General features: G+C 38.0%; 1 protein-coding gene across 1 annotated transcript in view; it reads right to left on the reverse strand.

The window, feature by feature from the left end:
* The window catches only part of MICU2 (mitochondrial calcium uptake 2), a 134,627-nt gene that overhangs the window by 11,844 nt on the left and 110,256 nt on the right, over positions 1–12,527 (reverse strand). The window contains exon 9 of the mRNA XM_023621384.2: positions 8,202–8,373. Within this exon, the coding sequence (XP_023477152.1) occupies positions 8,202–8,373 (172 nt within the window). The remainder of the gene's footprint in view (positions 1–8,201; positions 8,374–12,527) is intronic.

Consider the following 12,527-nt stretch of genomic DNA (forward strand, 5'->3'; position numbering starts at 1 on the left):
TTCTTCCCATCCATGTACATGGAATATCATTCCAATTCTTTATGTCATCATCGATTTTTTTTTTCAATGTCTTACAGTTTTCATTGTATAGGTCTTTTACCTCCTTGTTTAAATTTATTCCTAGATATTTTATTCTTTTTGTTGTGACTGTAAATGGGACTGTATTCTTGAGTTCTCTGTTAGTTCATTATCGGAGTATTGAAATGCAACTGATTTTTGAAAGTTGCTTTTGTACCCTGAAAATTTGCTGTAGTTGTTGATTATTTCTAATAGTTTTCTGATGGGTCCTTTAGGGTTTTCTATATATAGAATCATGTTGTCTGCAAACAGTGCAAGTTTCACTGCTCCTTTGCCAATCTGGATAGCTTTTTTTTTCTTTTTCTTGCCTAATTGCTCTGGCCCAAACCTCTAGTACTATGTTGAATAAGAGTGGTGAGAGTGGGCATCCTTGTCTTGTTCCTGTTCTCAGAGGGATGGCTTTCAGTTTTTCCCTGTTGAGTATGAAGTTGGCTGTGGGTCTGTCATATACGGCCTTTTTCATGTTCAGGTAATTTCCTTCTATACCCCTTTTATTGAGAGTTCTTATCATAAACGGATGTTGGATCTTGTCAAATGCTTTCTCTGTATTTAGGGAGATAATCATGTGATTTTTACTTTTCATTTTCTTTATGTGGTGTATCACTCTGATTGATTTGTGGATGTTGAACCATCCCTGAGTCCCTGGTATAAAGCCCCCTTGATCATGGTGTACAATCCTTTTAATGTATTGCTGTATTTGGTATGCCAATACTTTGTTGAGGATCTTTGCATTTATGCTCATCAGTGATACTGGCTTGTAATTTTCCTTCTTTGTGTTGCCCTTTTCTGGCTTTGGGATCAGGCTGAGGTTGGTCTTGTAGAATGTGTTAGGAAGTGTTCCATGTTCTTCAATTTTTTGGAACAGTTTGAGAAGGATAGGTATTCAATCTTCTTTGAATGTTTGGTAGAATTCTCCAGGGAAACCATCTTGTCCTGGACTTTTATTTTTTGGGAGGTTTATGATTACCATTTCAATCTCTTTACTTGTGATTGGTCTATTCAGATTCTCTATTTCTTCTTGATTCAGTTTTGGGGGTTGTATGAGTTTAAGAATTTATCCCTTTCTTCTAGATTGTCCAATTTGTTGGTATGTAGTTTTTCATAGTATTCTCTTATAAGAGAATACTATGGTATTCTGTGGTATCCATTATAATTTCTCCTCTTTGATTTCTATTTATTTGAGCCTTCTCTCGTTTTCTTAGTGAGTCTGGCTAAGGGTTTGTCAATTTTGCATATCTTCTCAAAGAACCAGCTCTTAGTTTCATTGATCATTTCTATTGTTTTCTTGGTTTCAATTTCATTTATTTCTGCTCTGATTTTTATTATTTCTCTCCTGCTGACTTTGGGCTTTGTTCGTTCTTCTTTTTCTAGTTCTGTTAGGTGTAGTTGCAGATTGCTTATTTGAAATTTTTCTTGTTTGTTAAGGTAGGCCTGTATTGCTATGAATACCTCTCTTAGTATTGCTTTTGCTGCATCCCATATGGGTTGGTATGGTCTATTTTCATTTGTCTCCAGATTTTTTTGATTTCTCCTTTAATTTTTTCATTGGTCCATTGCTTGTTCAATACCATGTTGTTTAGTCTTCACATCTTTGTCATTTTCCCTGCTTTTTTCTTGTACTTATTTTCTAACTTCATAGCATTATGGTCAGAAAAGATGCTTGATATGATTTAAATCTTCTTAAATTTATTGGGGCTTGCCTTGTTTCCCAATATACAGTATATTTTTGAGAACGTTTCATGTGCACTTTAGAAGAATGTGTATTCTGCTGTTTTTGGATGGAGTGTCCTATAGATAACTATTAAGTCCATCTGGTCTAGTTTTCCCCTTAAATCCACTATTTTCTTGTTGACTTTCTGTCTGGATGATCTATCCATTAATGGAAGTGGGGTGCTGAGGTCTCCTACTATTATTGTGTTGCTGTTAATTCCTCCTTTTAGATCTGTTAATAGTTGCTTTGTGTACTTTGGTCCTCCTGTATTAGGTGAACATATAAATATGAGTGTTATGTCCTCTTGGGGGAATGCTTCTTTTGTCATTATACAATGCCCCTGTTTGTCCCTCTTTGCCTTGATTACCTTGAAGTCTACTTTGTCTGATATAAGGATGGCAACACCTGCTTTCTTTTTTTTGCCATTAGCTTTGAGTATTGTCTTCCATCCCTGCACTAAGCCTGTTTTTTGTTTTTTGAGGAAGATTAACCCTGAGCTAACTACTGCCAGTCCTCCTCTTTTTGCTGAGGAAGCCTGGCCCTGAGCTAACATCCATGCCCATCTTTCTCTACTTTATATGTGGTGCCAAGCGGTGCCATGTCTGCACCGGTGAACCCTGGGCTGCCAAGAAGCGGAACGTGCGAACTTAACCGCTGAGCCTCTGGGCCGGCCCCTCAAGCCTGTGTCTGTATTCAGTGCTAAGATGTTCCCGGAGGCAGTATACTGTTGGGTCTTGTTTTTGAATCCATCCAGCCACTGCGTTGTCTTTTGATTGGAGAATTCAATCCATTTACATTTAGAGTGATTATTGATATACGAGGTCTAATATTGGCATTTTATCACATTTTCCAGTTGTTTTGTATTTCCCTTCTCGTCCTGTGTATTTCCGACTGCCAATTCAGTTTGGTGGTTCTCTATGATGCTTTTCTCAGTATTTATCATTTGTGTCTCTGTTCGGATTTTTTTTAGTGGTCACTGTGAGGTTTGTATAAAAGATCTCATAGATGAGATAGTCCATTTCCTGATAGCCTCTCATTTCCTTAGTCTTAGGAAGCTCCATTTTTGCCTTTTCCTGGGATAAGTTATGCTGGCACAACTTATTCCGTTTTCTGTTGTAAATCTGTGATTACAATAAAGTGACTATAGTTAGTTTTGATGTTTTCCTCCCCTTTATCCTTAATGTTATAATTAACTGCTTGCTGGCCTGTTCTGATAGAGAGCTGCAATTTTCTAATTTTGCCTGTTTATCTCCTTGTTTAAGGCTCTGTAAACCCTTTTTTTCAGGTATTAGGGCCTTGTTGATCACTTCTTGTAGGCAGAGTCCTGTGGAAATGAACTCCCTCAGCTTTTGTTTACCTGGGGAAGTTTTTATTTCTCCATCATAACTGAGGGATATTTTTGCTGGATAGAGTACTCTTGGCTGAAAGCTTTATCTTTCAGAATTTTGAATATATCATTCCATTCTCTCCTAGTTTGTAAGGTTTCTGCTGATAAAGCTGCTGAAAGCCTGATAGGGATTCCTTTGTGGGTTATTTTCTTCTGCCTTGCTGGCCTTAATATTTTTTGTCATTGACTTTTTTCTTTTCTTTTTTTTTTTTGAGGAAGATTGGTGCTGAGCTGACATCTGTGCCGATTTTCTTCTTTTTTTGTATGGGATGCCTACCACAGCATGGCTTGAGGAGCAGTGCTAGGTCCGTGCCCAGGATCCAAACCTGTGAACTCCAGGCCGCTGATGCAGGGCGTGTGAACTTAACCACTATGCTGCTGGACTGGCCCCATCATTGGCTTTTGATAGTTTTAATATTATACACCTTAGAGAAGATGTTTTTACACTGATGTAATTAGGAGTTCTATTCACTTCATGTACATTCAGTTCCTTTCCCAGGTTTGGGAAGTTCCCAGGTTTTCTTTCTTTGAATAAGCTCTCTGCTCCTTTCTCCCCCTCTTCTCCCTCTGGAATACCTAAAATCCTTACATTGCATTTCCTAATGGCGTTGGATATTCTCGGAGAGTTTCTCCATTTCTTTTTAGTCTTAGTTCTCTCTCCTCCTCCACCGGAAGCATAAATTACTAATTTTGTCCTCCATAATATTGGCTGTGTTATTAAAGATTGCAGATTTTTCTTTACCTTGTTCATTGTGTTTTTTGTTTTTAAAAACGAATCACACCTTTATTTTTTTTGGTGAGGAAGATAGTCGCAGAGTTAACATCCATGCCAATCCTCCTCCACTTCGTATGTGGGACACTGCGACAGCGTGGCCCAATGAGTGGTGCACAATTCCATGCCTGGGATGCAAACTCATGAACCCTAGCCAACACCAAAACGGATCAGGTGAACCCAGCCACCAGGCTAGCCCCTGATCTGTTGTGTTTTTCATCTCCAACATTTCTGATTTTTAAAAATATTTTCAAACTCTTTTGTGAAGAATTCTCTGTTCATTAATTTTATTCCTGATTTCATTGAATTGAGTTTTCCTGTCACTCGTCGAGTTTCTTTATGATAACTATTTTGAATTCTCTTTCATTTAGATTGTAAATTTCTGTGACTTCAGGATTGATTTATGGGTAGTTGTCTTCCTTCTGGTCTGGAGTGTTAATATACCTCTTCATGCTATTTGATAGGATTGACTTGTGCTGTCGCAGTGGTAGTATCTGGTCACAGATTCTATTACTGCCACTGGGTGTGTGGGGGCTGGCCAGAAGCTGTGTATTCTGAGCCTGCTGTGATCTCTGGCAGCTGTGCCTGTCCTTTGGAAGCTGTACTGACTGGGGCCCATCTGCATTTGCCCACTGTCCGCTGCTGCTTTACACACGTAGGCACAGGTGCTCTGGTGGGAAGGGGCAATTTCTTTCACATGCAATACCAAGGGCACTCTCACTCGGCACTCACTGTCTGCCCTCCTGGGCTTCTTGGCTTTCTGAGCAGACTGCTTAGCCTCCTCAGTGTGGAGTATTCCCACAGACTGGGAGGCAGCTCTGAGAGTGAAGGCATTCCTGTGGAGGGCTGCCCTTTCCCCGTCTCCTCTCAGAGTCACATGCCGGCTGCCATACATGGTCCTGTGGCCTAGATCGCTGCCATTTGGTAGGGAGAAGAGCTCTCCTTACCTTCTTCTACTGCCTTCTGTGTGGTCCAGCACCTCCACCTTAAGATGTATGGCTGCATGGATCTCCCAGACGTCTATTGTGTTGTGTGAAGTTCCTGTTGGTTTATGAATGTCCTTTTCCATTCTATCTTAGGGAGGAGAGACTAAGGGAAATGCTCATGCCACCATGATGCTGACATCACTCTACGTCAATCTTCTTTTGGCTTAAGCCAAAAAGAGCAAACTGAGCTAAGAGCTGTGGCAATCTTTCTTTATTTTGTATGTGGGTTGCTGACACAGCATGGCTGCCACTGAGTGATGCAGGTTTGCATCCAGGAACTGAACCCAGAGTGGAGCACGCCGAACTTAACCACAAGGCCCCAGGGCCAGCCCTTGGTGCAACCTTTTTTATTTTTGCTTTACTGATAGGTGAAAAATGGTATGTCATAAATGTTTGAATCTGTATATCTTTGATTGTGAATGCAGTTAAATACTTTTCACTTTTATGTTTATTAGTCATTTATGGATTTCTCTTGTATCCTTTTTATGTCCTTTGCCGATTTTTTTTTTTTGAGGAAGATTGGTCCTGAGCTAACATCTGTGCCAGTCTTTCACTATTTTTTTTAATGTGTGATGCCACCACAGTGTGGCTTGACAAGCGGTGCTAGGTCCGTGCCTGGGATCCAAACCCATGAACCCTGGCCGCTAAAGCAGAGCATGCAAACTAAACCACTACGCCACTGGGCCAGCCCCGTGCCCTGATTTTTAATGGGTTGTTAGCTGACTTACTGCTGGGAGACAGTTTCATGTTTCTGTACATCTTGCAAACAGAAGCACAAACTACCTTTTTGTTCCAGACTATCTTTCCAAGGATATTTGTAAACAGCCTTGAATATACACAATGTCTCTCTCGGGAGCACAGGACAGCTTTGCTTACTGCTTGTTATAAAAAATTCAGGTTCCCTAAGATGAGGCTCCTCAGCTGTGATTCCTCAGTTGTGGTCCAAATCCACTGTGTTGGCAGCATCCACCAGGACCCCTCAGCATTGTCCCCATGGGACTTGGGAGGCAAGGGGGAACTGACACAAACATGATGCTCATGCTGTTGCTATGGTATGCATAATAAAGTTCTTTATCTCTGACCCAGCATCCATGAAATGGTATAGGCTGACTTGCAAATAGACAAAATTTCAGACACTTTACAGTTATTAACACATTGATTTTTAAGATTCTATTAAATACTAAATAGGGTAAAATGTCAGATCCTTCACAGTTCTTAATTTTTTTAAGATCCCATCATAAATTGAAGAAATTGGTCTATTACATGTGATGCCAATATTTCCCATTTTGTTAATATTTTCTTTTGACTTTGATTATAATTTTGGGGGGATGAGGGGCAGGCAACAGAATTTATTTTTTAGGTGGTAATTTCATCAATTTTCCTTGAAAGCTTCTGGGTTTTGCTTAGAAAGATATGTATACCCACTTCTAAGATGATTGTTTCCAAGTTTTCTTCTATACTTATTCAGTTTAATTTTTCTTTCTAATTCTTTGATCCATCTGGAATTTATTTTACAGTAATGAGCGAGGTAGAGATTTACCTTCATTTTCTCCCTCAGGTGGTCAGCGAATTATCCTTATGCCATTTATTAATAATTCTTCTTTTACCCAACTAATCTGCAATATGAGTTTACATATACTAAATTTCCACCTGTATTTGGGTTTATTTTTGGACTTTATATTCTGTTCAACTGATATTTCTGTCAAACTCACTGTCAGTAACAAACTGCTTTAATTACCAATGTTTGATGACACATTTTAATATCTTGGAATCTTTCTTTTTAAAGACTTTTTTTTACAGCAGTCTTAGGTTCACAGCAAAATTGAGGGGAAGGTATAGAGATTTCCCATATACTGTTTACCCTTTCAGCATTCTTTTTCTATAAACTTTTATGGCTTGTCTAGTTTCCTCTTGAGAATCCAATGACGTTTTTATTGAAACCCATTAATGTTCACCAATACCTGGTTCTCTTCTGATTCCTGCACATATGAAAGATTATACTTCTTCGCCTCCTTGCATGTAGGTGGAGTCATGTGGTTAGTCTGGCCAGTAGCATTCCAGGCCAAAACATTTAATTGTTGGAATGTAACTCACTCCTTTCTTTTCCTGCCACATCCTCTGAGGGTGGTGTTTTCTCCAGAAGGTGGAGCTCCAAGGTGACAGAACCATGGAGAGACTGGATCCCTGAGCAACTATGTGAGCAGAGCCTCTCGCCAGCCCACAATGGAAATGTAGCATGATTGAGGAAAAAACTTTTCTTGGGTTTGCTATGGGATTTCAGGGTTAATTTGTAACTGCAGCAAACCCAGGCTGTTCTGACTAACATAACCATTACATTTATAGACTAATTTAAGGGAGAACTGCCATATTTATAACACTAAGCCTTCCTATTCAGTAATAGAGAATGTTGCTATAATTAAATTTTCTTCAATATCCATCAAAACTTTAAAGTTTTTTAAATACATTTCCTGTTAAGCTTATTTCTAATTGTTATACGTATTTCTATTGCAATTATAAATGGAATCTTCATTATCTTTTATTATCTTTTTCCTCACTATAGACATAGCTTTTAAAAAATTATATTAAAATACATGCCCATTCCAAAAAAATGTTTTGGAACAAAAAAGTAAAAACAATACATAAAGTAAAAATCATTTGAAATCTCACCAGAGTACATTAATCATTATTAATAGTTTGGCAATCATCATTTCATGCATCTTATGTGTATATATATATATATACACACACACACACACACACACACGCCATTACATTTTCTAACTTGAAATTTGTACATAGGATAGCTACTTCTAATACATTAGCATTATAACAGGCACTTTATTGAATTTTTATTGTTTCTAATCGTTTTCCAATTTGATTTTCTTGAGTTCTCTAGGCTTATAATCACATCTATGCAAATGAAGAGAACTGTTGTCTCCTTTCAAATTTTTATATTCTTTTATCTTGTTAATTTGCACTGGCTAAGATATCGAGAACAATAGTAAATATAGTGGTGATAATGGACATTCTTGCCTTATTCCTGACTTTACAGGAAATGCAAAACTCATGTTTGCTATGCCAATTCTATCTTAGGCAAAGGTTCACTCATAAGAAAATAGTATGTGGATAAAATCAAATCTCAGCTTGATTTTATACTTAAATAATAGAGAGTAGCATAGTCTTGGTTAATTTGAAAGTTACTTTAACTATATAAATATGTCTAATTATTTCATCTTTATCACAAGCATAATAAAAAGGCATACAAACCTCTCCTGCTGACAACTTCTCTCTCACATTTTTCCAATAAATATCTTTATTTTCAGTGTTAGTGAAAAAAAGTAGCCACTCTGCAAAGTCTTCTTTTCTCATGAAACTCAAACCTTTAGAGAATTGAAGGAATTCCATTTCTTGGATCTCCGCTTGTAAATTTTCCATAAATCTAAATGTTAAAATACAAAATTGATATGAGTAACTAGTGGCCTTCAGCCTTAATCCTGTAAATGGGATTGCCAAGCCCTTCCACACTACCTACTGAGTGGCTGGCCTCTTGATGCAGTGACTCAAACGAAGCATTAGTGCTGTGCAAAGGGCTGCGGGCAGCGGGAGGAGGCAGAGAAGCTGATTCAGTGCAGCACTTGCTTCAGGCTGTGACTCTCTATACTCAGTTTGTTCGTGCAAATTATACCTGGCAACCTACGTTCTGATAAACTTAAAGACTTAAACAATTATGTTAAATGTTGCTTTGATACATCCACAGCAATTTTTTCCCAATATAGTAAAATTATCAATAATCAGGGAAACTTAAAATTCAGTTGGGATACTGCTTTTAGAATGTTAATCGTGATTAATGTTTCCTAATGTTTTTCAGATACCAAAGTTGATCAATGTAATCAATGGCTTTGCATCAAAAGCTCAGATTTACTCAAAAATGCTTACGATATTTTGGACAATAACATGTTTATACGACACAACGTTCTTTTTTAATAAAAACAACATGACACTTTGATCAAACTCATTAACAGCTTCCTGGGAAAGGTACAAGCAGAAGGGATATCAGATTAAAAAATGTTTTCTTTGAACAAGAATTTAGAAATGTTGCACTTGATTTATTTATAACCTAAATCATGTGAAAAGTACTACTGTCTCCATGAATTTTAATATGTTGCAGATCCCTTTATGGGGATCGGCACCTTTCCACATGTTAAAACATCTGTATTCTCTCTCATGCCACAATTTAATGGAAATATACAAAGGGTGAAAAAGAGGTATATTCCAGCTCAATGGGAGAAAAACTATCACTGTTAAAAAACTACTTGCTTTAGATTAGATTATACATCCACCCCATAAACCTTAACAGCATCAAGAAAGAGTCTGATTTTAGGTGTCTATGTGGTAGCTAAGGGTCTTTTACCTACAAAATTTTTTGAATGTATTGTATACAAAGATTTACCAGTAATACGTGTCTTTCTAGGTCAAAGTAGAATTTTATCTAAAATTTGAAGCATTCCAAGTTGGACTGATAGATCAACAAATCTACTAATATGCTTTATCTTTTGTTTTACTGCGTACTGTGATGACGATCAATTTATTCTTACTAGGATTGTTAAACGAATGCTTTACTTGTAAATAAGTGTACAGTGAATTAGGGAAGTACAAAATATGGTATAAAAACATTACTAACTTCTTCCTTTTTCTTTTTCTTCAGACTCTGAGGCTGAAATATTATGAACTTAATTGCTGTTAAACTAGACAGATGTTCCTCAACTTAGGATGGGGTTATGTCTTGATAAACCCATCGTAAATAGAAAATATCCTAAGTTCAAACTGCATTTAATACACCTAACCTACTGATCATCATCGCTTAGCCCCGCCTACCTAAATGTACTCAGAACACTTACATTAGCCTACAGTTGGGCAAAATCATCTAACACAAAGCTGATTTTATAAGAAAGTGTTGAATATCTCACGTAATTTATTGAGTACTGTACTGAAAGTGACAGAGTGGCTGTCTGGGTACAGAAGGTTGTCAGCATTTTGGCAGTTTACCCTTGTGATCGCGGGGCTGACCGGGAGCTGCAGCTCGCTGCTGCTGCCCAGCATCAGGAGAGAGGATTGCACAGCACATCACCAGGCCGGGAAAAGACCAAAGTTCAAAATTCAAAGCACAGTTTCTACTCAACGTGTTATCACTTTAGCACCATTGTAAGTCGAAAAATTCTAAGTTGAACCATCGTAATTCAGGGAACCATCTGTACATTGTCTAGTTTAAGCTACTTTCGTCTTAACTAATTATACTATACTTAACTAATTATAGGTTTGAAGAACATAAGTATATTTTATGACGACAATCTAAGTCTAAAATTACAGATTGTGCTATGACATGAAAATTTGGAACATGATATTGGACATAAATACATGAATTAAAGAATGTATAGTATGTAAGGCCACCAAATGCATTCTGAACACATTATATAGTTTAAAAATTAGTGGATTAATTGGAAACAATGGGAAAAATCTGCTTTTCCTTATCTGGGGTTTTTAGGCCAAGGCATACTGAAGCTGCTCAGACCAGCTGTGCGAGTCCATTGTGCGTGTCTTCTCACCTCTACTTCACGCCCGGCAGCTTGAAGCTGGCTTAGGAGACTATTTACACTACTAATTGGCAAATGCTACAAATCAGGGGTGTTCTTCTTCAGAGTTGACTGTTAAATATATTTACCAGGACACCACTGCTTATAGACATCTTTGAATTTATAGAAACTCTTCGTGAATTTAGAACATTTTCAACAAGTAATTGGTATTTCACACTTTAAAAAAATTCCAGTCCTAAAAAGTACATCAGTAGCAATATCATTCTAACTTTTCCTGATGAGAAACTTGAGACTAATTTTATTCCCTTTCTAACCATTTCCCTAATATATCTTAAATTGCAGAATTATTTTCAGTTTTAAACATTTATTGGAATAAAAAATGAGGTTAAGGGGCCAGCCCAGTGGTGTGGTGGTTGGGTCCATGTGTTCTGCTTCAGCAGCCTGGGGTTTGCAGGTTCAGATCCTGGGTGTGGACCTGTGCACTCCTCACTGGGCCACACTGCAGCAGCGTCCCACATACAAACAGTAGAGGAAGATTGGCACAGATGTTAGTCCAGGACCAATCTTCCTCACCAAAAAAAAAGAAAGAAAGAAAAAAAGAGGTCAAATGTACCACATGGAAATAAACTCAGGGATTATTTCTGGTCACTATTTTTAAGGGTAACCATTAGAGTTTAAAAGAAATGCAAAAGAAAAGGCCCCAAATAAAGTAGGAGAGAAGAGGAAAAAAAACCCAGGAAAGACATAATAAAACAAAGAGGTACTGATGCAGAGTGGGTAAATGCCATTAACAGCTGCCTCATTATCAACATTTTTTTTCCCTGAACTATATATATGCTGACAAAGAACTGAATTTTCACAATTGAATTACCTGTTGATTTCATATCAATGAATAAACACCAAAATTCCAGGAGACAGAACTTAAATTATAATTTACTTTTTATTTAGATGGTTAAGTGGTACTTCAGTTGGAAATCTTTAACTAGTTGTAAAAGTAAAAACAACCTCAAACAAACCACACATTTATCCACATGCTCCCCTATTAAGTGATGTTTCTCTTGACACGTGGCAGTATCTACCTACATGTCTGTCCCTCTGGTCACCTGATCCAGCACCACTTCCTTGAAAGCTCACTCAGGGCACCAAACCACCTGTCAGGGAACTGCGAGATTAACTTGCTCAGAAACTTTGTGACTACTTAAACCTTGCAAGACAAACCTGGGTCTGAATAACACCTCTTCAGTTTCCAAGGTATATGACCCTGGACCAGTGTCATAAAATCCCAGTTACAAAAAGGGAAGCCTATCTCATTCTGTAAGGACAGGTGAAGTAATACATGTAAAATACTGAGACAAATGCCAGGCACACAGTAAGCACTCAACACAGTAGCTTGATGGCCCTGAGGATGGACATAACTATCTTTTCCTATTCATCCTTACTCAAGCCCAGACTCCACTCTCAGCTGCTTTGGCTGCTCTCTTGACCACATCTTCAGCTCCCTTAGGCTGCTGAAGGCCTTCTTTAGGTGTAACTTGAAGAAAACCATACAATAACTGCACATAGAGGTACTAGCATAAATTCATGGTCTACGCCTTCAATCGTGTTCTCAACCGTTCCAGACACCCTTCTGCTGGCCTAGAAAACTCTCTTTTTATTTCACACAGTGGCTATTTCAACTCCTTCGCACTCTACAAATTCATCTCACTGGTTTTTTATTTGTCCTCAGAAGATGACCTTGCCCCAACTTCTCAGGGAAACTGGAAATCATTATTTAGGAAATTCTCTCATTTTCTTGCTATCACTCCAGAAATGTAACAGCACCCAGGAAAACGAAGTCCCTTTTCCTGTTGATGGCTAACTTATCTAGCTATACTCTGCATTCCATCTACATCCCCGTATTTCCTCCTTTGCAGGGACCCTGCTCCTGTGGTTATTCCCATTGACTTCTGTATTCAGTCTTTTCCTCTTTACATCATCGTTTAAACATGTGGGGAAAACTTTC

This window comes from Equus caballus, chromosome 17, assembly GCF_041296265.1.
Source record: "Equus caballus isolate H_3958 breed thoroughbred chromosome 17, TB-T2T, whole genome shotgun sequence".
NCBI classification, from domain to species: domain Eukaryota; kingdom Metazoa; phylum Chordata; class Mammalia; order Perissodactyla; family Equidae; genus Equus; species Equus caballus.